This window comes from Arachis hypogaea, chromosome 3 (genome assembly GCF_003086295.3).
Source record: "Arachis hypogaea cultivar Tifrunner chromosome 3, arahy.Tifrunner.gnm2.J5K5, whole genome shotgun sequence".
Lineage (NCBI taxonomy): Eukaryota > Viridiplantae > Streptophyta > Magnoliopsida > Fabales > Fabaceae > Arachis > Arachis hypogaea.
Genome location: NC_092038.1, coordinates 29879165 through 29905428, shown reverse-complemented (window position 1 = coordinate 29905428; position 26264 = coordinate 29879165). Strand labels below are relative to the sequence as shown.

General features: G+C 36.2%; 2 protein-coding genes across 2 annotated transcripts; one reads left to right on the top strand and one right to left on the bottom strand.

Moving 5' to 3' along the window:
* Positions 1-582: 582 nt before the first annotated feature.
* Positions 583-15941, bottom strand: LOC112790086 (phosphatase IMPL1, chloroplastic). Its single transcript, XM_025832315.3, has 10 exons — positions 15535-15941; positions 13768-13835; positions 13379-13512; positions 11401-11489; positions 9438-9495; positions 9281-9333; positions 6660-6758; positions 6465-6578; positions 5695-5796; positions 583-917 (listed from the first exon to the last, which is right to left on the bottom strand). The coding sequence occupies exons 1-10, from the start codon at positions 15814-15816 to the stop codon at positions 819-821; spliced, it is 1098 nt and encodes a 365-aa protein (XP_025688100.1). The 5' UTR covers positions 15817-15941; the 3' UTR covers positions 583-818.
* Positions 15942-17516: 1575 nt separating this feature from the next.
* On the top strand, positions 17517-18982 carry LOC140183363 (serine/threonine-protein phosphatase 7 long form homolog). Its single transcript, XM_072231775.1, has 4 exons — positions 17517-17522; positions 17578-18293; positions 18368-18458; positions 18539-18982. The coding sequence occupies exons 1-4, from the start codon at positions 17517-17519 to the stop codon at positions 18980-18982; spliced, it is 1257 nt and encodes a 418-aa protein (XP_072087876.1).
* The last annotated feature ends 7282 nt before the right edge of the window (positions 18983-26264 follow it).

Sequence of the window (26264 nt, the reverse complement as noted above, 5' to 3'; positions counted from 1 at the left end):
CACTAGGTCAATAATTCAACCTGTAGATCATTAATCCAACGGTTCAAATAAAAAATATATACTATTTAATATATATATATATATATATCTAATAAGAATCAATATATTCTCAAGGTCCCGTCTTCAAATTTAAGAGGACATAATCAATTTAAGAGGACATAATCGATACACATGTCAATTGGTTCAGTCGCTACACGGTTCGGTCACTGCACAGTTCACACCAATTCTAACCGGTTTTACTGGGTTTAACCAATTTAAATGCATTAATTAGAACATCAAACTAGATTAGTTCATCAATTTTTCAATCGAACCGGATAATTCGGTCTGAATTTGATAACTATGCTGATAACCATAAAATAAGATGAAAAAAAAAATAATGCTACACATCCAAGTCTTTTTATGAAACAAATCTAAATTAAATAACAAGACTTTGAGTAATGCTAAGTATAATTGATTTGTGTTGATATTGGACAAACTTAATTAAATTTGGTTAACAAAAACACTTGGATGTATAGCATTAATCTAAAAGAAAAAAAGACTCATGGCATGAAAAGATAAATAGTGATAGATCAGGTCACATGATAATTCAATTTCAGAAGATAAATCCCCCAATAAATATCACGTGGGTGTAGCCGTGTAGATATACAAACGAATCATGACTATTTTTAAACACATTTTTGAAAATTCAGCTGGCGTAAAAGTTATCCTTGCAGTTTAATGTCCAAAATGTTTGGTTTTCATAAATATCGAACTATGAGCAGAAACTAATATAACAATGGAATTTAATTTTTGTATTAGTGTCCACGAATCATCCGACCTTAGACGTCAGCCGCGTAATTCTCTGGTTTATACCACAATGAGAAATCAATTCCCTTGCTTTTCAATTTCTCTGTTGCAGGTCCAATTCGATCTAGAAGCTGTAAAGATAAATATAAATATAAATATAAAAAAGGTTAAGAGCTTGTTCCATTGAGGTCAGGTTCAGTGAACCACCAAAAAACTCCATTAGTTATATTAAATACCAGCAGAATCAAGAATATTGCTTAAGTTACAATAGTAAGCCTCAAGTTCTTAGAGCGAAATAGTAGTGTTTAGAACACAATTTATGGAAATGAACTGATTTACAATTGAAATAGGATTCCCCGTTTATTAAGTTTTCCCGCATTTCCATCACATTCAAAAAATTATATCAAGCAAGTAATAAACCAAAGTTCCGAAAACAAGCTATTCCCTTGATGGAAATGAGATCAAGAACTGGGATTTTGTTAAACCAAAGGTAGTATTTAGGTACAACAGTTCAGTGAGTGATTGATTCATAACAATGAGTTGGCAAATTATTAAACACAAGGCCAATTTAAATTTGGGAGGGTACCATGGAAACCACCTAATTTTTAATTCTAGTTTTCTGTAAGGGGAAAGAAATAGAATAAAGAAAGAATTATTAGAGGAAAATTAGAGAAGAATCAATTCAAATTAGAGGAAGAGATGGAGAAGATAATTCCATTGAAGGATTCCAAAGAAGGAAATATATCAATTCACTAATTTCATGCTTCTTTCATTCATCACAACTATCCATATTTATAGTAAATCCGACTACTAATGAGAAATACCTAATTGGACTATTGGCTCCACTTTTATTCATTACATTTTATTTTAATTTGCCTCTGCAAAGTCAAAAGTATCAAAAGAAACTACGATCATGCTCCTTGACTGGGGGTATAGAAAATAGTAACTACTCATTAATATCATGCAAAGTGCCGTGAACCTTACCCAATAAGCAAATATAGGATTATCAAACATCTAGGGGGCAGCAACACGAGACTTGACAAATCCTGTCTGGAACACAAAGGCTTGGAATGGAATTGATTTGAAATTGATTAGGATCATAGCATAGAAAACCTTTTTGGTGGGGAGACTATCCAAGAAAAGCATATTTAATAGATTGAACCGTATGTTAGGTGCAATCTGTGGGAGAAGATGTACATACAAACACATCCAAAGGTTCAGCGATTAGAATAAGTGGGTGAGTGATCAAACAACATTAAGGAAGGAAAACCATTGTTTAGTGAAGGAGAGAACTCGCAGTTAATAAAAAAGACTCCAAAAACGAGGTGCCACAAAAGATTCCAACATAAGGGTGCGCACAACATCAAAAAGATAGTTTTCTTTTTCTTTCAGCTACTCCATTTTGTTGGGATGTGGCAGAGACATGATTTTTGAAATGAGATCTCATTGGTTTGCAAGAAATCTTGTAAGAAATAAGATGTGCACTCCACTGTAACAACTGGTACCCTAGAAAATCGAAAGAAAACAATAGAACTAGAAGAGCTGAGGAAGTAATGAATTACTGTGAAATCGCCCCTTCTTCAATTATGGATTATACGGGAAATGGAGGAAATTATAGAACAGAAAATAATACTTTGGTAGTGTTTGAGAGCCTACCACTCTCCTACCTTCTCATTATTCCTTTTCTCCTCTATATAACAGAATCCCTCTCTCTTCCCTAACAGAATCAGCCTAGGATCACACACCCATCCAGGCATCCACTAATTCTGCCACGTGGCCTAAGTAGTTACACAAGTGATTCCCCACCATTTTCTCTTTTCCCTCTCCTATTCCTCCTACTGTAAATGAAGGGCAAAAGAGGAATTCTCTTAGACCCTATTGCAGCCTCAGGAAAATCATCTTTTTTGCTCCCACCTTTCTTAGTTATTTAATTTTATTATTATCCGGTCAAACAGTTTGTTTAACCAATGACCCACCGATTGAACCACTAACCTGGTGACCAATACTTAAATTGGCAGTTCAGGTTTGATAATTATGCTATAAAGACCTTATCCTTGAGAGATGTCGAACTTGTAATAGTACTTCAGCTTTTGGTCGCAAAAAATAAATCCATGTGAAACGACTATAATCGTCAATAAATTACTTATAGTGAGCATGAGATACCATAGGTGACGTCCCCCATAAATCACTGAATATTTGTTTTCAATAAAAAAAAGAATTTCATTAAAATGAGAAGGATAATACAAATTGGGGATAAGGTTTCCCTTATACAAAAGCAAAACAAAACAAAAGATTTATTTATCTATAAAGCATAGCTTTCCGATTTCTCAAAACGTAGATTTACGAGCCTTTCCTATGAGAATTTAGATTTGCCTATAGCAGTTCTCAAAGGTACACGCTCCCCCAAAAATCCTCATCCTATTTATAACTTTTTGAGTTATCATCGATTATCTTGGTCTTACTCCACCTTTGTACCTTCTATCTCTCCTATTTCAATACACAAAAGAGTTCAAGTCATGATTGATGAAATAAAAGCTTCAGAGCATAGTGGCAATTGGAGGCTGGTTCCTCTTCCTTTGGGCAAAACCACACTTGGATGTTGTTGGGTGTACGCAATCAAAGTCAGTCCAAATGGACAATTGACGCCTAAGCAAGGCTTGTTGCAAAAGGATACACTCAAATTTATGGTCTTGACTATGGGGATACCTTATCTCATGTAGCCGAAATCACTTAGGTTTGTGTTTTCTCAGCTATGACTGCTATTCGTCATTGGTAATCACATCAATTGGATATCAAGAATGCCTGCCTTCATGGTGATCTAGAGAAAGAGGTTTTACATGAAGCAACTGCCTAGCTTTGTTGCTTGAGGGGGTTGTGGATTGGTTTGCAAGCTATGACATTCAATCTATGGATTGAAACAATCCCCCATAAAAAAAAGGGCAACCCGGTGCACAAGCGTCCCGCGTTTAACGCAGGGTCCGGGAAAGGGCCGCAACCAAGGTTGTAATGTACGCAGCCTAACCTGATGGTTAAATTCAGCTCCGTTGTTGATTGGGATAAAACGGAGTGAGGCAGATCATTCAGTTTTCTACTATCATAATTCCCAAAGGAAAAGTGTTTACTTGATATTGTACGTGGATGATATTGTTATCACAGATGATAAGCATCAAGGGATTAATCGTTCGAAAGAAAATCTCTTCAGTTACTTTCAAACCAAGGATTTGGGAAAGCTACTAAATACTTTCTTGGAATTGAAGTTGCCCAATCAATTAATCGTGTTGTTATCTCTCAAAAGAGGTATGCTCTAGATATATTCAAGGGGATGATGAATTATAGATCAACTAATAGTCTGATGGATCCAAATCTTGAGTGTCTAAACAGGGGGAGCCAATTTCAGATCTTGAAAGGTATAGAAGATTAGTTGGAAAACTTCTCTATCTCACTATTACTAGACCTAACATTTGTCTTGCAGTTTCTGCAATCTCCTTGCTTGGATCCTTGGAATGCAATAATGTGAATGAGACATAGAATAAATTACCATTTGTACCCATAAAAGATACAGACGCTGACAAATATACCCATATAAGAATAAAACGACAAGTGTAACCACGGAAGATGGCCTCCATGTGCCAAGAGTACCCAGACATTGGGTACGTAATTGGTCCGTTAGGGTACTCTTGGCACACGGAAGTCATCTTCCGTGGTTACAATTGTCGTTTTATTTTTATATGGGTACATTTGTCAGCTTCTGTATCTTTTATGGGTACAAATGGTAATTTATTCATGAGATATATTAAAGGATCTCCTGAGATGAGATAATTTATGATGATAAAGGGAATTCTCAGATTATTGGTTTCAGTGATGTAGAGAGCAGGTTGTTCCACTGATAGACGATCTACTACGGGATATTGTCTTTCTCGGAGGAAATCGTGTCTCTTGGAAAAGTAAAAAGAAAAAAAAAAAGAAAAATGTTGTATCTCACTCCAATGTTGAAGCAGAATTTCGTGCTGTGGCCAAATTACTTTTTAACTCATTTAGATCAAACAGCTTTGTTGAAAGTTAAGATTAGGTGACTTCAAAGAAATGAAATTATTTTGTGATAATTAGGCAGCCCTTCATATAGCTTCTAATCTAGTATTTCGTGAAAGAACAAAACATATTGAAGTTGAGTAGTTGACTGTCATGTTTGAGAAAACATTCTCTCAGAAAATAATCATTGAATCAATAAGCTCTAGTGAACAGCTAGCAGATATTTTCAGTGTCGCAGAGGACCTCAGATTCAATATCTGTGTAGCAAGCTTGGATCATTTAACATATATGCTCCAGCTTGAGGTAGGATGTAGGAAAGAAACATTGACAACATAGAAACTAGGCAGACCTAGGAATTTAGTTGTATAGAAACTAGGCACTCCTAGAAAATTATCTCTCATATTCCTTGTAATTTCTGACTATAGTCTTTTAGGATATATGCACTAATTTCTGACCATAGTCTTTACTCAGTCTTTTCAACTGACACCGAACACACTCTTAAAGTAGCCAAGTATGAACACTTGATTACTGAGAGAGCTTTAGGCTTGCTCTAAGATAAGTGCAAAAAATTCTCATGAGCGAAAAGATTATCTTCGACTACAAACAAATTTTGCTATTAATAACATTGCAGCTACACATGAACTTGCTCCCCTATTGATTTTGTGTTAATATGCTACAGACTGACAAGGACTAGTGGTACTGTGGTAGATATAGCAAACTAAAACTACATCATAGGAAATATTCGCATTAAAAAGCATATAGAAAGCCTAAACAATTGTCAAAATTAAATGAGCTGAAAAGCTATTGACCCAATTTTACGATTCACATGACAACTAAAATTATTTCCAGATATTTGAAGCAAAATCAGAAAAGGCTAACCTTTTCATGGAGCACACCATTTGAAACCAAAACCGATCTATCAAAAACACAAAATTTCCCGCCATCCATCCGAGAAACAGCGCCCCCTGCTTCTTCCACCATCTACAAGTGAATAGAAATAAAAAAATCTATAAAAATTATTTTCATAATGAATCGACCTGCAAAAGAAAAGAAATAGGTTTCTTAGAGTACTTAGGACTATTTTCATTCCTATTTCTTTTTCTAGTTTCAGTTTGGATTACAAAGATGTCAACATATTTTCTAACTATTTTCCTGTTCCTAAAATTCATGATAAAAATATTTCAAACAGAAAACATCAGGGCTTCCCTAGTTTCTATACTTTCAAAATTAAGTCAAAAAAGGTGAAACAATAAGTAGGATTTTCCGTTTTCACTGTTTCCTCCACGACATCCTACAAATCGAAAACACAAACGACAATGAGAAGCATACAGGCGTTGAATCTCAGGGAGGACCTGTCATGACCACATTGTCTTTATTGATATGTTCTCACACTTTACATGTGTTTGTTCCATCAAAACTAAATCAGATGTGTTTTCTACTTCTTCTATTTACCTTTAAAATTAATGTTGGACTTCAAATACTTCTACTACTTAAAACTATTCAATTTGACCAGTAGGTGAGTTTAGATCCACTTTGTAATTCTTTCAATCTCATGGCATTACACATCTGTCACTCGCCTTTACACATAAAGCATATCAATGATACTGTCAGACTGTCAGAGCAAAAGTGACAATGATATAGAACTTTACCAAAACACCTGCAGCCATATCCCATGGCTTTAGACGATATTCCCAATAAGCTTCTACAATTCCCAAAGCTACATGACACATGTCCAGTGCAGCCGCACCAAGTCGTCTTACACCCTAATAATCAAAGTCAGGCAAATGAAAAGTGGAAGGCAAATAAATGAGACAAGGTTTAAATAGACTTTAGTAGATGATTACCCTGCTGACATCTGTAAACTCTCTAAATAAGTCAATGTTAGTGGCCCATGCATCATCATGATCATACCCGAAGCCAGTCACTAGAAGAGATCGTTCCACCTAAAAATGCAGATCACATACAACATACATCAGTCATCAAGTGCCATATAAATCAGATAGTTCCGTAAAATAATAATGATGACAACCAGAAAAATAAACAACAGAATTATAGCCTGCATTTGAAAGAGAGACTGAGATTGAGAGACAGAGATTGGGTGATAGACTAAATTAAGTCTCTGTATTGTGTTTAGTGTAAAGTGTACAGAACTGAGTTATGTCTCAATATCCTGTTTGGTTTAAGATAAAACTGGAGACTTAAATAAGTGAAATTACTAAACTACCCTTACTAATTAAAACCCTAACCCTACCCACTCAGCCATCCCCTAACCTTTTCCCCTTTACCCTTTCCCCTCCTCTCTGTTTTCTCGCTCTCTCATCTTTGTCCTCTTCTCTCTCCGGCGAACCAGCGGCAGCGGCGGTTTCCCTCCGTGGCGCCGCAGCAGAGACGACAGCATCCACCACCGTCGTATCTGCCATCGTGTTCATTTCGTCTTGTGTCCCTGTTTGTTGCCGTCATGTCTGCACTTAGTCGCGTCACTGCTAGTCCGTTGCGCTGCCTCTGTTCCCTGTGCTCACCGTATCGCCTCTGTTCCAGTTCTGGGCTGAAAACAGTTCGAGTTCCGGATCTGTGCTCCCTCCGATTCGGAATCTCAGATACCCAATTCAGCCCCCTGTTCTTTTCTTTTCCTTTTTGATTTTGAAATCCTCTTGTTTATGAGATTGTTGAATCTGATTTTGACATATGTTTATGAGATTGTTGTTGTTCTCGGGATTGTTGTTGTTGGTGGTGTTGGAATTCAGTGATGGCAGAGGTGTGGTGGTGGGGTTGGGTTGGGAGTGAGAGGTGAGCGCTATGAAGTGTTGGCAGTGGGGTGGCAGTAGACTGACTGTGAGGGGTAGACTTGGAATATAAAATTTTGAATGAGGGTATTTTAGGAAAGAAATATCAATAAAGTTTCAGTCTGAGTATCCACAAATTTCAATCCGTCTCTAGTTTCTGGAGATATTTAAGAGATTGAAATTTTGTGTTTCGAGGCTGAAATTTTAGTTCCAATCTTTGATCACCAAACATGACACTAAGACAGTGTTTGGTTATTGTCTCAAAAAAAAATAGAGACACAGACACAAAGACACAAATACACATGCACACAAAGATACACAAATTTTATAACATGTTTTGGTGATAATACACAAGACACATCTATTTAATTCAAAAGCAAATTTTACCCCCAAACCAAAACAACCTCAAAAATGTTAACACCACTACCACCACCTCTGATTCTCTATGGTCACCACTCTCATCATTTTTAATTTTCAATCTCATCTTAGATAATTAAAATTAACTACCTTAATTCAAATATCAGTTACAAAATTCAAATTTTAAAAAGTTGAAATAATTAAAAAAATAAACAGAAACAGATCTAACAAAAATATATCTGAGAGGATGAGGGTTTGTTGAAATTGTGGATGACAAAGAAAGAGGGCAGCAGCGACACGATGACGGGGATGACGACAGTGATGGCAAAGAGCGATGCAGTGAAGAGGGCAGCGGTGAGATGAGGGAGGCGTTGGCGCGCGCAAACAAAGGTGGAAGAGAGGCTGCCGAAGACACAACGATAATAGCGATGACAACAACGTTGGGAGGGAGACGGTGAAGGGAGAGAAAGAGAAAAGGCATAAGAGAGGAGGATAGGAAGGAGGGAGGTGGTAACGCCGGTAGTGACGGCAGCGACAATGGTGGAACTAACAAAGGGAGAAGGAGAGGCGTGTTATGAAGGTTAGGGTAAAGGACAATGATTGGAATTTTTAAAAATAATCAAGGATAGAATTAGAAAAATCTGTATCTCATGGGTTGTGTCTTAGTGTCACAACTTGAAAAAGATACACTAAACACATTGTTTATGTGCATCTGTATGTAACCGTGTCCATTAAAATTTTGTGTCTCACCAAACAAACAGTGTACACGTACCACTGTGTCCATGTCTCTAAGACTACGTTTGTTGCTGAGAACAGGACAAGACAAGACATTAACTTAAAGGACAGAGACACAGAATTTAGTGTTCTTGTATTCTGTTTGGTAATAAAGTAGAACAAATTATGAAAATCTAATTTATTCTAATTTTTTTTTCATTAAAAAAATTTGAGAAGAAAAATATAATAATAAAAAATATAATTATGAAAAATTAGCAAGAATAATTAAAGAAAAAATAGAAAATAAATTGTATCCTTGTTAGTGTCTCTGTGTCCTTCCTGTCAAGATGGACACAAAATACACTAAATCAGTGTCTCTGGACATAATGTCTATGTCCATGTCTCATCTGTCAAACACGATTTTGTGTCTCAGTATCCCGTCCCTGTAAACAAACGCAGCCTAATGGACATGGACATGAACCAAATGGGGCCTAAGTCTCAATCCCCCAGTCTCAGTACCTCAACAAACACAGCCTAAATGAAGAAAAAACAAATTGTGAAGATCACTGTTCTTTAACTTTATGTTGAGGTATTGTTTTGTTGTAAATCACCTGATTAGTTTCACTGACTCGAATCCTCTGCCCATTGCAGAAAGCTCCACCACCTAGAAGGTCAGAGAGCTAAATTTATTGTAGAAACACAAATTTATTTAAGTCAGTTTTATTTCTTCAAGACACAGATGGGAGACAAGATAGTATTTTCTTTCACCAGTAGTTGCAGAGAAAGTGCGAGTATTCCAACACATAGGACCTCCAACAAATTCAACCTGAAACATATAAAGGGCCCAGTTCATTAAGATTCTAGGAGAAGCAAAAGCAGAAATAGAAACAAAAGTAGAAAAATATTTCATCTTGTAAAATAACAAGAGAGGGATAGTGAGAACATAAGTGGAAAGAGAGAGAAATTCTTTAAAATGGTATATGCATAAAGAGCTGGAAAAAGTAGTGGTTGCAGTTTTCTATGAGCCAGTTTAGGCTTATTACCATTAAAGTTGATAATATTTGAGCCAATTAGCTGACACTAAAAACTTTTAACCCATGGACACTCCGACAGATTTTCGGGCTCAAAGGTCATTGCTGAACTGCAGATGTACACGTAGGTTCCGGAGGCTATAATGAGAAATGATGCAAATAGCACTTGCCACATAGTAAAAAGGCATTGAAAAATAAACCAGCAAAAGGAAACATAGTAGTCTGAAGGGGAAAATACTGCCGAAAAATGAGATGCTAGTGATGTACATGATTCACGAGTTAGAAAAGAAGTGAATAGGAAAGATGAAGCTGATCGAATAAATGTAGGATTCTCACAGAAATCTGTGCCTTACAAATCGAATCAAGTTCAAATTTCAGGAAGTTAGTGGCAGAATATTGATGTAGCAGGTCATAGAGAATGTAACTCCTCTCTAATCTCATGCTGAATTTTCAGATAATACTGGAGAAGGTGAAGTGAGAAAATCCTGAGCAATAAATAATTTTTTTCAAAAAATAAATAAATAAAAAATAAAAAATTCATTAAGATGATCCTCTATACAAAAGAAAAAATAGAAAAACAAAAGATTTATCTATAAAGCATAGCTTTCTAAACTCTCAACATGTTCAATAGGGAAAGTCTCTGGTAAAGATTATGAGCTTTACACCAAGTGTTGGGCATCTAATTCTATCTCATAAAACATGATTATCAAAAAATATGTCATTAAAGGTGCTTGCATTACGCTCCAAGCAAATAGTCCAAAGAGTGGCAAAAATTGCACATTGCTACAAAAATGTTACCTCTTTTCTACTGCCAAACCCAACAAACCTAGTCAATAGAAATTGGTCTAGGATTACAGCGTACACTGAACATTCATCAAAGATGCTAAACAAATTATTCCATAAGAAAACAGTCATTGGGCAATGCAAAAACAGATGTGAATTTGACTCTAAATTAGCCCCACACGTAACACACAGATCATGGGAGATAGCCTTATCTTATCTAGCCTTCAAACCTGCATAAGTCATTGGTATTAATTCTGTTAACCACAACTGTCCATAAAAAAGAGTTGACTTTAAAGGGAGCTTTGGACTTCCAATGGGTTTGTCTAGATGAAAGGATGTTGTGTTAGAGGAGTGAGTAAGGAAATGGAAGAAGGATTTACAGCTAAAACTACCAGAGGAGACAAGAGACCATATCCATTTATCAGGGTTTGAAGACAAAGAAAAATCATCAACGAGAAGTTCAGAGAACCAAAAGTTCAGAGGATTCTCTATCATGAAGGTTACGAAAGAAAACGAAGTCCCAAGAGAAAGAGGAACCTTGTCTAATTTAAAAGGACCGAAAGATGAGAAATGGCTAAGTTTAATTTAGATTCAATAATTCAATAGTTTTAGTTCTTAGATGTTATGGTATAAAAACATAACTATATGTACAAAATAGGAAATAATGCAGCATATTCTTTCAGTAACAAGAAGAAAGATTATTCATATTGGTCCAATGCAGTAACTTCATTTATTTAAAATGTCATAATCCCTCATCATTCCAATTACCATACTAATTACATGGCAAAACACATTAATCTAATGCATCAATTGTACTAGGTATATATCCTTATATTGAATTGATTAGGACTGACATACTTATTCATAAAAAGCTATGCAAACAGTAGGAAATAGAACAAAAAGATATGGCTATTCACCACTGCAGCAGCAGCTGGCCTCCCCCGATATAGAACTCCAACAGAAACAGCAAAACTGGGATAGCCATGTGCAAAGTTTGTCGTCCCATCTACACAAATATCCAAGATTTGTAATTAAGTCATCCAAATAATACCCAGCATAAAGGGGAGTTTTAGAATATGTAATTACTAATTAGAGAAATAATATATTTGTATTTACAAGAATTTATTTCATATTCGTCTATACTCTGTAGTTGAAACACAAGAAATTCCATGTCTTTCTCTCCTTTATTTTCTCTCAATAGTGCCAAACTAAAAGCACGTGCAGTTTCCAAGTGTATCAAGGACAGTATACAGGCCATGGAGTGCCAACAGAAAGCATTTTAACTGATCCTAGAAATATTGAGGCAGTGTTGATTGGCCCCAACCAAAGACCTAAAGGCTTCAAATGGATTTCTCGGTCTCTCTGGGGGTTATAGGTTTCAACATGGTCTGAAGTTGATGAGAAGCTTCTGACAAACTTATAAAAGATGAAAACTTTTTTTTAAATCTCCAAGTGCAATTTGCATTTGAGAAATTGAGTTAAGCCATTACTGCACTTCTTGCAAGGGCATTGAAGCAGTTTTATTTTAAGAAACAAAATTAGTGGCTTTTCATACCCAAGTCTTACAACCTTGGGGCATAGGCTAAATCACATTATAAAGGAGATCTCAGGGACATTGTCTTGGTGATGCAAAAGTGAAGACACGTTTCATAATGATCAATAAACCAAGTCTGAGAACAAGTAGATAAGAGGTTCAGCAAGACTCAAGAATCAAGATTGAAAAGGATCAAGAAGAAAATAGTGCCACAATGATTCAACCCACCTATGTATTTGATTCACAAGAACATGGTGTACAGAAGGTGTAGAATTTGCGGTGCTAAGAAACACAATTTTGAACCTTATATTGCCAGCAGAATTCATGATTCAACTTTGAAGACACTATAAGTCCCTCAGAACTTGTAAAAGTGTTGCTAGTATTGGAAACATAAGAAAAAGGCCGTCAAGGATTATATGACCACTTATAAAGTATTTCAAAAGGACAGATATGCGTTGGCGCCAAGGGGTTATTGCAGTTTACTCGTCCTTCAAAATGGATGTAGTTTGCTAACTGACCAAATAAGCTCATTTTGAAGCTCTCGGCCACACATTTACAGCTAAGGATTTTATTGCGTATGTTGTGCCTCGCATGGTTTCCCCACAACAATTGTGTAAAATATAGATCAAATCTTTTTGAGCCAATTCACATCTTATCTCTTCAAATATTGTACAAACTACCATCCATAAGAAAATGATCAAATAACAGAAGTGAATGTGTGGAGGCATATTTGTGATGCTTTTTGAGTCCCAAGCCAGAATATTGGGTGGTTGGGGAAAAAAGGCACACTTATGAGAGAAGAAAAACACTAATAATAGTGGACAAGCAACTAGAGAACATACCAAAACAGCTTGAAAGAAGGGTGTAATGAAAGATAAACAGTATCAGATATTCATCAGGAACTAAGCAGTTTGGTAGTGAGAGCATAGTGCCCTCTAATGCCATTTCGAAATTACGGGGTTTTTTAAACAGTAATACTGAAAAGAGAAAATAAGATGCAATGTTTCGATGTGATGAAATTTCATACAAAATACAACGCACTCATCCCTGTTTATAATGATCATAAACTAGTCATCTTAATCAAAAATAAGGTAACAATCATGAAATATAATGAAATATAGCAACCACTTATAAAAGAACATCTAAGATACTTGATCATATTTTAAGATAAAAAGGACAACAGCAGCTTTTTAACTGATATCTACCAAATTCTGTGCCTTTCTTTAAAAGAAGATGCAAATTACAAAAACAATATTTCTTGAAGGCCATGAAGTAGTATAGCTTTTCCTGATTCTGATTTATAAAAAGGTTAATGTGCTTAAATTGAGAAAATAAGATTGACGGAAATCCCAATCCCAAACCTAACGGATCAATGCACCAAAGATAATCTGATGCTGCATCCCCTATAATTCCTCCTTCTTCCCCGAGAATAAGATGGTCTTCAAAATTCTTGTTCACGATCTCTAATATGGCAGCTTCGCTCATTTTATCTGTCCTGTAAATAGTTTGAAAATTAAGTGCAACCTAAAGTTAGTTCCCTAGTTAAGCAAACAAAAAGGAAACCTTTAGTACAATATGTTGAAGAAGAAGAAGAATACAAGCTATGAATCCAATGACTACTGTAGGTCAAAGACAGCATGTAATTGAACTGGATGAGATCAAGGAAGGCACAGAGGAAAGGCCAATCTGTGTCAATTATTTGATTTGAACATTGAATAAGATAAGCATCAGAGATTCAATAAGACCTTACTCAGTCACCAAGTCAGTTAATCCTTTATATGTAATATTTCGTGGCTTATTTACAGCATCCATTACAACCTGTAAATAACAGAGAAAAGTAAACATCCATCTTTTGATAATATATGCCAAAACCTTATTTAACTAGAAAAGGACCAAATTTAAAGAGCTATAACAGGAAAAATATAGTGGGTTCACAACAATAGTAAAAGTTCCTACCTTAAAATATCACCCTGATCAACAGAAAAAGTGCAGATGACTACGCAGAGATAAAGAATTCGTTGAAGTATAATCACTAATTACCGTATTATAAGCCCATGTCATTCAGATCTAACGTGAAATGGAACTTAAAAGAGATATTACATATTAGATCCTTCTGAATTCAATTTCTCATTTTTTTTTTGGGTTACGGTGACATTTTTGCTTTCTATACTCACTAATCACTAATGGCTAGTAATTGCGGGTATTCTTTCCTCCACTAAAATGAAATCCAATTTGTAGATCTAAAGAGTTTGTTATTTAGTTACAAACAATAAATTCTGACACTTCTATCAAATTTGGTCTAACAGTACAACCACAAATTGATTATTCAAAGACCATGAAAATGCAAAAGTTCTAAAATGGTACCCAACTTGGAAATCTAAAATAGAAGATTTAGCACAATAACAATTTTTCCCTAAGCACCCAAATGCAAGATAGGACACAAACGTGCTCTGTCCCTTTCTTATAATAATGATAACTCTTCAATATACCAAATGAAGCAGCAAAACACAATATCTGTTTTACAATAGCTTGTAATCCAATAATCCATTTGTTCAGCAACTACCAACTGAAATTTGGCCAAAATGTCTACTTTGGATGTTGAAATAATAATGAGTACTTTAGAATCTCTAATGATGTAAAACAAGATCTTTTTAATCAAGTATCTTTAGACCACCTCAAAAGAAGATAGCAGCATCTTTCCCACTGGATCTTACAAAATGCTTTAACTTCACCAAATTTCTATTGAATAAAAGTTTGGCCCAATGGACCCCCCGTATTTTCAGTTTTAGCAGGCATGATACATCTCTGTTTCCCATTTCCTTCTTCCTCTCCACTTTACTAACAACAGCAAATGAAATGTCTACTATCAAAGTTCAGCTTCAGAGTTTTAAGTATCTTCCTAGAACTGTTCAGAAATGGAAGTGGCAACTCAATTATCCTAAGCCAAAATGCAAATCACACTAAGGTCAGGGATAGGAAATAAAACACAAGGTTATTTTTAGTGGAAGGACCAAAAGATGGGGCAATGCAATATGTTTGTTGACATTAAAGAAGGAGGTAACCTTCAAAAAAAATAACAAGAACAATTTTTTTCCAGCATTTTGGGGTTAAATTTAACTTCATTTTTATTGGTCACATGTGCAATTTGCCATCACCGTCTTCTTCAAAAATGATTGCACCCCATTGAACCACAATCATTGATCAACAATTTCAATCCATCACACTGAGAACTCATTCAATTTCAAGACTGCTTTTCCAGTTATAAATATTTGTTATGCCTCTAAGCATAAACTCCCTTAACCTTTTCATCCCATTTTTCTTTAAATGAGTTCGAAACTTAGTCCTCTCAAAGATATTTGGGCACTAAGTTAGTTCCACACAAAAAAAATTGAACCTTCAAAACATAAAATAGCCATCGGTACAAGTATCCCATTAATGTGTAAGAATGTTCAATAGGGCACAAAAATCAAAATTGATGTATACTTCAAAACAATTGGGAACCAGATTTATCTTTAACCTGAGCACCAGTCTGAGCAGCAGTTTTAACGACTTCGATGAGATGATCGGGCGCAACGGGACCCGTCGATCGGGCACCGACAACAGGAAACTTGTCCGATATCAGAGAGTTCCTACATGGCTGCGTAATCGGTTTGAAGCAATGATTCGGATTCGAACGGTACCCGAAGTGATGAACCCTCTTAATACGTTCAGAGAAGGTGGGAGAAAACTTATGTCTGGGAACCACAGAAAACACTGGAGAAAGGTTTGCGGCCGCGGCTGAGAAGACCATCAAGGACATGCTTGATTGTCAGCTGGATAATGTGTCGTTTAATGTTGCTCTAACTCTTCTGGCTCTATTCAGTGTCAACGGTGTCCATTGAGCAAAGGGAGAATATTTTTACGAGGAATCTTACTTGCCACCAAAATTTATTAATTTTTTCATCATTTTTTTTTTTTTGAGAGAATATTTTTTTTCGCTTTTTAATATTGATATTGGACCCATGCTGAATAATATGGGAGTGGGAGGTGTCTAACAAAAATGTGGATTCAGGGGAGTAGAAATTCGGACCGTCCGAGTTCAGCAAGCAAAACCCACGATTCGATTTCTTTGCGTTTGTATCTGCTTGAAGTGGAACTCGGACCCTCCGAGTTGGCAAGGATAACGCACCGTCCGATTTCCGCATTACCCAATCGCACGGACCGAATTGCGTGAAAGGAGGAACACACGTCGCATTCTCACTGATCCACAAACGGTGCCCCTAGAAAACACACAAAGAAGCCACTCTCTCACCTTCCGAAGACACACTCACTCACCTTTCACTCTCACAGTGTCCTTCTTCTTCCTTTCTCTGGGTTTTGTATGGTGGAGGAGCATCAACAATGCCAAAAAAAATACAAAATCAAAGATGTTGATCGATTTGAGTTTCATATTATTCATTATCTCAGTGATCCTGATTATGTAAGTATTTTTTTAAATTTTTTTAAATTTTATAATTTTCATTATATTTATATTTATTAATATTTTAAATTTTATTATTATGATTCTTATTAGAGATGCTGCTGAAGAATAGAAATAGAATGATTAAGACTAATTTATAAATTTTTTTGGTTAGATTAATTTAAAAAAATTTTTAACAGATTCTTAAAAATGTTTATGATGATTAGGAAATTTTTTATGATTATATTGTTGTTAGACATGGAGTTAAAGAACATAAATAAAAAGATTATGATTATTTTATGAATTTTTGTTGGGTTTGTTTAAATTAATATTATAGATTATTAAATATATAAATTATGATTAGAAAATTTTTTAATATTATGTTGTTGTTAGCGGTGCAGTTGAACAAAAAAAATAGAATGATTATGACGAATTTTTTAATATTAGTTATATTTTTTTAAAAAATTTTTTACTGAATATTAGTTAAAAATATCATGATAAGAAAATCTTTTATGATTATGTTGTTGTTATGTTTTGTTTTTTCGACTGTAATATGTAGTAGATTATGTAATTTTTTTAATTTTATTTTTAGTATATTATATGTAAGTCAATCTTATTTAAATGCGTTTTTAAATGGTTAATATAACTGTTATTGATTTTGGTTAAATGTTAATTTTATTGTTAGTACAATAAAGTTGTAATGCTGAATGATTAGTAGCGTTATTTTAATTAATCCATGTTATAATTATTTTATTGAGAAAATTGAAATATTTTTAATTGTAGTAATTATTATTAGGAAGCTAATTATTACCGTTATTAGAGTATGAATGATGGCATATACTCATTGTTACTATTTTTTTACACAGAGAAAATAAATGTTTAACAAAAGAGTAATTAACATTAGATTTTATTGTAGATGTTGTAATATTGTTGAGAATATCGATTAGGAATATATGTGTTTGTAATAAGTTTCATTTGCAGTTATGAATAATTTTTAGGATTAATTAAATAATTTTAGAAGTTAGAAGAATTAGTTGTATAAGGATTCAATAAATTGATTGATGATGGTAAGTTAGTAATTGTTAATTATCTGACTGGTAAGTTGTTATGTTTTTTTTGTAGAAATCAAGAATGTTGACATGTAACCATCCAGTTCCTCCGGATCGGTATAACGATAGGGTGGAGGATCATTTGCGAATTACCGGGTTCTATCATGTGTCTCAGACTGGGATAGTGCAATGTCAGAAAGCATTGGTAAATGCTCTAATCGAACGTTGGCACCCAGACACACATACGTTTCACCTTCCCATTGGTGAATGTGCTGTGACACTTGAAGATGTAGCTTTAATTCTTGGTCTTCCCACAGATGGTCATCCAGTAACAGGGATGACTATGAGTAGTTTTGAAGCCTTGGAGGCGGAGTGTTTGCTTCAGTTTGGCGTTGCACCGCGAAGGGAGGACTGTAGATGTAGCTGCATAAAACTGATGTGGCTGAGGAATCTAAAAGAGAATATAGAATTGACTGATGAAACAAATATACAGAGGTATGTTAGGTGCCACATTATGTTGCTGATCGGAACGATCCTGCTTGGGGATAAGTCAGGAGCAGGTGTTCATTGGAAATTTCTACCCTTATTATGTGACTTTGTCAATATTGGACAGTATAGTTGGGGCTCGGCATGCCTAGCACACCTTTACAGGGCGTTATGCAGGGCATCTCGTTATAACTGTAAGGAAATAGATGGTCTACTAACACTTCTGCTCGGATGGGCTTGGATCCGACTGCCATATCTATCGCCGGTTCCTAGAGAACCCCTCAGTTTTCCACTAGCAAACAGGTAATATTATGTTACAATGTACCCATTTCTTGATATTTAAGCTTCAGTTGAGCTAATTGAGAACATCATATTAGGTGGCGTAACTGGGAGCGTACTGACCGACGATTTAGATATTTGAAGCTAAATCACTTTAGGAAGGCCTTTGATGAACTTCAGGAAGGACAGGTGTGTTTTATTTTAACAAGTTTTCTACCAAAGCATAATGCATTTCAATTTTTATTTGAATTGTGGATTGTAATGATGAGTATCCCGAATTTTTCCAATTTGTCTGGGTTGCTTATGCTGTGGATCGTGTGGACCCAAACATAATTCCTGCTGAAATCTACATGCAATCGGTTGTCTGGAGCGCTACAGTTCCATTAGTGTCATTTGAATGTATCGAGTGGCATGCCACCGATAGGGTCAGGCGACAGTTCGGTTTCATTCAGGGAGTACCTAATCCAGAGCAGAATTTGGCTAAGGCGCATGGAGAGGTTCTGACTGGTCCTAAGAATCTTAACTGGGCCACGGCACCGAGTCATTCAAAATGGGTGATGCATTGGACAAACAGGTATCACTACGTTCTTGATGAGCTTCCCATGCCTTCACAGCATCCTTTGGATAGTTACATGAACTGGTACCGTACAAAATATGGAAACCGCTTATCCTTGTCGAATGTTGTGGGTGAGGAGAATGATAAAGGTAACTAGGACATGGATGTGGGTAATGATGATATGGAAGGGGGTAATCAGGATTCAGATGAGGGTAGTCAGGATATGGATGAGGACAATGAAGATCAGGAGCCACAAATATCACTTCCAAATCCGCCTCAACAAGAACAACCTCAGCCCTCAACCCAGTATCTACCTCAGACACAGTTCACCCCATCATTTCCAACGCAGCAAAAATATTGGGGTATGTCACAGTTTGATCCAGGTGAAGGAGGTTCTTTTAGCCAGTTGCTTGGGTTCATGGCTGCAGATGCAGCACGGTCACAGTATGGCCATCAACCTGATTTCATGCCAGGCAGGTATTCATTGGATGCCAGGTATCCAGGCCATACCTCATCCGTTGCTTCTGGAGGGTTCGTATCTGTTGACTCTAGTAGGAGTGATGGTGGACGGGTCGTCCTTAATAGTCAAAATCCTAGCCGTCTTAACATGGGACTTATTGAGGAAGACACTAACACACTCGAACGAGAAACCGATGAGGAGGAAGATATTGAAGAGTTTGATGAGGATGAAGAATCTCGTAACGATGGTATTATGTTAAATATTTTACTTTATGTTTTCCATATTTGAATTTATATTGTTAGCAAAATTGGCCTCTCTTTTTGGCTTTTTCTTCTTGATTTGTTGTGTATATGTTGGTTATGAATATGTAATATGCTGCAGCTAGTTGTTTATTCCTTTATTGTATACAGGTCAGGCGCTCAGTCCGGATGACAACATCAAAGGTTACAATCTACGGATTGATCCCTCACGTCGGAGCGCTAATCGTTTCACTCCTTTTGTCTTTAAAAAAGCGGCCAAGAAATGCAAGAACTTTGTGAAGGATGTAAAGTGGGAAATGAGAAAGTAGTTGTTTATTTTTTTTTTGGTATTTTGTATATGTTGGAAAGTATGTACTAATGACTTAATGTAGTTTTTAGTGGACTTTGTAATGTTTAGAGTAATTTCTTTGTGTTGGACATTATGTAATAATAAATAGCACTAATGGTCATATTATATTGTATTTTTATTGTGAATATGTTGTAGTGATATTATTAATGTTTTAATCATCTGGAGTATGTAACAATGTTTCATAAAATCTTAATATGCTCATACAGATTTTGATGTAGTGATGTATTAACCATCAAATTATATAAGGCCACAGATATGTGATAATACTAGATTGTCATAAATTATAAGGTTACAAATAGTAGGTCATGTTACATATATTTGCTCATTCAGGTTATATTATACAATCTCATCTTAAGTCTGTGAACCTATGGGGCACCTCTGTTGGTGTTTGTACCAGCTGTCTGACGGCATCTGCTACGACTATGTCCTTCAGCCCCGCATAGAGTACATCACCTAGGACGACGTAACATCCGCGTGTCCATCTCATTCAGAAAGCGCGTCATCCTTGGGCGACCTTTCGTTACCCGTCTTAGGTACGGATTCGGTATGAACCGAGGTCCGTTGTAAGCAGGCCATGTAGCCGGATTACCTAGTGGCCTAAACCTTGCTCGGTACACCGCCGCACTTGGTCCATCTTATAGACATCATGCACGTACAGTTGCCAATCCAGTCGCTGATTGGCACAACATGCGAATACATGCTTGCAGGGGATCATGTCCACCTGGAACTCACCGCAGTCACATCGTAGGCCACGTAGATCGACTGCAAACTCCAGTCTGCTTGGCATCTCACGAATCTCAAAGACCTCATTTTGGCGGTCAAAGCAAATAACCTGAATATTTCCTGATGCAAGTTGGTTTGCATGCAACTTCAAGGTCACGATATCAGAAAATACATGGCCAGCATTGATCCTTGCTTTCGCCTCCGCTCTTTTTCGGGTGAATAACTTATTTAACCTGTAGAATATTGCCTTGACAAGAGCAGTAATGGGGAGATTGCGTGCACCCTTCAACACTGAATTGATGCACTCCACAAGATTCATTGTCATGTGCCCCCATCGGTACCCACCATCAAAGGCCAATGCGTACTGCTCGCGAGGAATGCGGTTTAACCAGTTTGTGTATGCCTCACCACGTTCCCTTAACCTCTGGTAACGCACCTCATACTCCCGCACCGTCCTAGAATATCCTGGTAGATAACAACATATGCAAAGCAAAGGAATGGAGGTCAATGGATTTCCGTAAGGAAAATATATTGATAAATTGCTTAAATTTCATAAATGGTTACCGATGTTGACAACCAATTTTTGGAGGTACGGTGCCTTAAACTTTCTCAAAAAGTTTGACTCTATATGCCGGATGCAAAACATATGAAAAGCTCTTGGAGGTGACCACACTCCGTTACTGCATTCCACAGCTGCATTTATGGATTCATGCCTGTCGGATATTAGACCCACACCATCACGAGTTACAACATGTTGACGCAGGTTACTAAGGAAAAAATGCCATGCATCAGAGGTCTCTCCCTCCACAATAGCAAATACAATTGGGACGATATTGTTGTTGCCATCTTGTGAAACTGCCACAAGCAAACAACCCTTATACTTTTCGTACAAGTGAGTCCCATCTACTTGGACAATTGGCTTACAATGTCTGAATGCCCTAATACAAGGGTAATAACTCCAAAATACACGATGCATGACCCGAATATCCCCCACCAACTCATCGCATTGATATGCAGGCATAGTCTCAAAATGGACAACAGCTGATGGCTCCTTATGACGTATGGCCTCAAACCATATTGGCAACGCTTCATAAGATGCCTCCCAACCACCAAATATTTTTCCAACTGCCTTTTGCTTAACCAACCATGCTTTCCGGTAACTGACGGTGAAGTTGAACTTCGATTGGACTTCTGCTATAACCGATTTTACCTTTAAGGATGGGTCAGACTCAACCAGTGGCTTTATTGCTTCTGCAATTGTGATAGAATCCAGCTTCGAATGATCCTGTGAAATGGTGGCTCTTGTACATGTGTGACTACCATTATACCTCCTTATAACCCAACAGTACTTCCTGCTGATCAAGCTTACCCTAATAAGCCAATCACATCCTGACCCATACTGTGTACACTTGGCATAAAATGTCAACGGCTCAGACTCAAACAACCTGTAGTCTACGCTTAATCGTATGCTATAGTCCTTTATCGCCTTAATAACAGCTTCTCTTGAACTGAACTCCATACCTACGCGAAATTCACCGTCTTCTACAATAGGAATTTCTGCTGGGACAACAAGCACAACAAAAATTTCATTAACATGTACATATTTCAAAAACGATTGTAAAGGTTAATCAAATTTAACTGAATCCAGTACGCTATAACTTCAAACCTAACAACATGTTATGATGTCACTCCAGACAATTAAATAACAGCAGCAGCATATTTAAAAACCATACCGGATTTGCCAGTTCGACCGGCATACAAAAACGAACCGGACCGGTCAAGCTGGTTCAACTGGCAAACCAATCAACTGGACCGAACCGGTCTGATTCATGGTGTTTGAACCGTAACAAGGATAGAATCAGTGCAAAATATTATTACAAAGTCATGCAATTGGTAATAACCATACTATGGACAATTTAATTATTATTTTCTAATTAATACCTCTAGCATATAAAAGTAAAAAAAAATATCAAATAGAGCTAACCTTGCTTCCTCATAACTCAATCAATGTCTAACTAAAATAGGACTAACACCACGTTTACGTACCTGCAGTCATATATTCTGGAAATTCTGGAACATGCATGGCTTCCAGGTCTAAAACTCGCATGAAGGATGGCTCCTCAAACGGAACTTTGTTCACGAGTGCATTTGCCACTTCTGTCACATCTGGGGCCATGGTTCCGTCACCTTGATCTTCATCTCCATTTGGAGCAACAAATTCATAGTTGCTTTCGAACTCTTCTTCACTGTCACTATTATAATCTTCCCGTAGAATATTGCGGTCAGCCTCAGATTGTTCAAACTCAACATACAACCCGATGAACGAGATCTGAGACCGGTTTTCAATATACATTGAAAACATCTCCTGCATGCTCGCTTTGTCCGTCACATATTTGGTTTGATACTGGACGAATCCGCCAAACACCGGAATGGGATATCTGTATAGTATACACGATATCTTTCTTGCCCTCTCAGAATCAATCTTTTCACATATTATACCTTTCAGCTCTTCAAATGAGATAATAAAAAGAATGACAATATCTAGCGGATTTTCACAAATAAATTTAACTCCTTCAGTCGTTTGTAACAAAATCTGACCAAAATAGTATATTTTAAGTAATACTCTATCACTCATTTTTCCTCACTCACCACAAAAAAGACAACATTAATTCTAACTACTAGACTTCCAAAGTTAAAACTGAACCAGAAAGAAGAAAGAAGAAGCTGCTCGAAGGAGGAAGACGGCACAAGGCTCCAACCAGTTCACCTCACACTTTTATATCATCATCTTTACTGAAATCGGACCCTTCGACTAGGTTAAACAATAAAATAAAAAAAACTTGGTCCACGAACTCGGACCATCCGAGTTCCCTCAAGCTCTCACAAAAACGGAGGGTCCGAGTTCATTGTTGCCAAACTCATACCCTCACCAGCGAACTCGGACCCTGCGATATGCATGCAAAATTCTTCCTTGTGATATCGTTGGGTCCGATTTCATGCATACGAATTTTTATCTCTCACCCAAACAAATCGGACCCTTCGATTTGTTACTAAAAATTTAAAATTCAAAGAAAACGCATGGTCCGATTTTCTTCTGCCCACACTGACAAAAAAGCTGTCCCACAAATATGTCTGTTTCACCCCTAAACCATATCGGAGCAAAGCACACACATGCCCCCAATTTCCAAAAAATTGAGCCATTTTTTTCATCACTTATTAACGGCCAATTCACCTAAATAAAATAAATGGACCAAATCTATTAATATATAATAAGCAACTAGTGCATGTTTAGGTGATTGACAAGTGTCATGACCAGTTAAATGACACGTGTCGGAGCAAGTAAAATTACATTGACAACCTAAAAAGTGAAATGTAAACATTAAAACGTTAATGGGTAAAATAGACATTGCAGCTGCCAAACTATCAACTCAGTAGCTCTGAAAAAAAGTGTTTTTGACAAAAGAAAGTTGAGAAGGAGATTTTGGCTATGAGCGGGTTCTTTCTCTTTTGGGGTTGGAATTTAAATTTCAAACACAAGATTTGAATGAACATTCCAAATCAGAACTGAGTGAATAAATTTAAACTTAGGGTTTTATAATTTAAATCTTCCAAGTTCTATGCTTGATTTTCCGTCTCTCTCTCTCTCTCTCTGCTTCTTTCTTTCTACTTCGGCTCTCTCTCTCTTTAAAAGAAAAAAGAACAAGATCACCGGTGATGGAAACAGTAACTGGCATAGAAGATATAGAATGGGCGTGCTCAGTGTTGCGGGTTAGGAGAGCGTAAAAACAAGACGATGACAGAGTCTCCGAATCTGTTTCCGGCAAGTAGTAAAGATGACAAAAATAAATTAGAGGTGGCGGTGGCTGTTGATGCAGCTGGAAGGAGAAAGAATAGTGGCACGGTGACTGGTGCTACTACCGTAAGAGAAGAAGGAACAGCTGGCAACAAGTTGATGACTTCAGTCAAAAGAATGTAGAGCTTCGGTCGTCGGTGGTGCAGCAGAGGTAATTTTTCTTCTTTAAAAACAGATAGTTATTTTCTTTTTAAAAAAAGTTACAGAAAATGCCATTGGAGTTCGAGATGCAATTAGAGGAAACGCCGGAGCTCCCGTACAATGTTTTGGTAAGTGTTCCGGCACTGTATTTTTGTAGTGTGGTATTATTAGTATTTTAGTTTACTCTATCCCCTGTTAGCAAAATCTTCTAACCGATAAATATGATGGTTAAAGTCATGTATTACTTGTAGTATTTTGTGAATATGCAGCAATAATACTAATCATAGTTCATAAATTATTTGCTTTAATTTACTTTTTCTTCTGCTATATGTGCATAATGAATGTAGCTTTCCAATTTTTACTTGCTGAGCAATTTCTGTAAACTCAATATATACCATTGCTGCAGTTCTATGTTATGGTTTGTTGGCAGTTTCTTAATCATTGAACCATGCTCTTGACTATTTTCTATAACTATAACAACCTGAAAATTATATAGATTTTCTTTCCCCCATTTTGAGAAGCAAACATTTTTTAGGTAACTAATTGAAATTTGAAAAACAGGTCACTATATGTAAAACAAACATTTTTTAGTTAACTAATTGATTATTAGCATTATATTAGACAAGAGATCATAAACTTAAATTTTCAGGTGATTCTATTAGCCTGTGTACTATAGTTCAATCACATCTTTTTTGTGTATCCTGGCTATAATGAACTTGGATGTAGCTGCTTTTTTGTTTTGGTGACTTGGATGTAGCTGCTTCATTGTGGTTTAGGAGAGGAGAGAAGGCAGAGATAATAAGAGATGTATTCATCCTAATTTTGTGCTATTGCTGAAAGTTTTTAATTGCTCTCTCTTGCCTTTTGTGTTGTTCCTCTCCCTCTGATCTGAACTCTTATGTGTATTCAATTTGTATCATTTTATTTTCTGCTTAGATGATATAGCTTAAGCTGTTCACCGTTTAATTTGCACCATTATATTGATCTTTGGAGATGACGTAGTTGTTGTGCTACTAATAATCTGATTTTTAATTATTATATTATTTGTGTTATGCTATTGTTTCAGAAATTCCATGAGGTAAGTCAGAAAAAGCAAGAAGCCCCAAATAAGGCCAATCAAGTGGCACCCTCAGTTGAATTGGATAGGTAAACATCTTTTGGATAAAATATTGAACATGATGTATTTTGTTTTTATTATTAAATGTTAGAGATGTGTTATTCTCTATTCTCTATGACTTGGTGTTTCCGTTTGATAATTACTTAGTACACAATTATTATTATCGTAATTTCATAATGATATATATGCAATGGAGGGGAGAACAAACTAGGTATAGATTAAACACTAAGAATCACAGTTTTTGGGTATATATAGATGGATGATCATATCAGTTAAATAGATTCTGAAATCATATCCTATGTTCTCTGTGATGTTGATTTGTGTGATGGAATCCTCAAGAATATACCTGTTTTTAAGCTATATTCTTTGCATGTTATATGCTTGATTAAATGGCTATAAACTCTTTGAATTTTGCTTCATTTGTTCTAACTTTAGATTGGAAGATTAAGAAGTTAGTTAATGAATGGAGGGGTAGTTAATAAGAAAGAGCAGCTAGCATTAAGTTGACGATTTACATATTTTTAGTTAAGATTTTA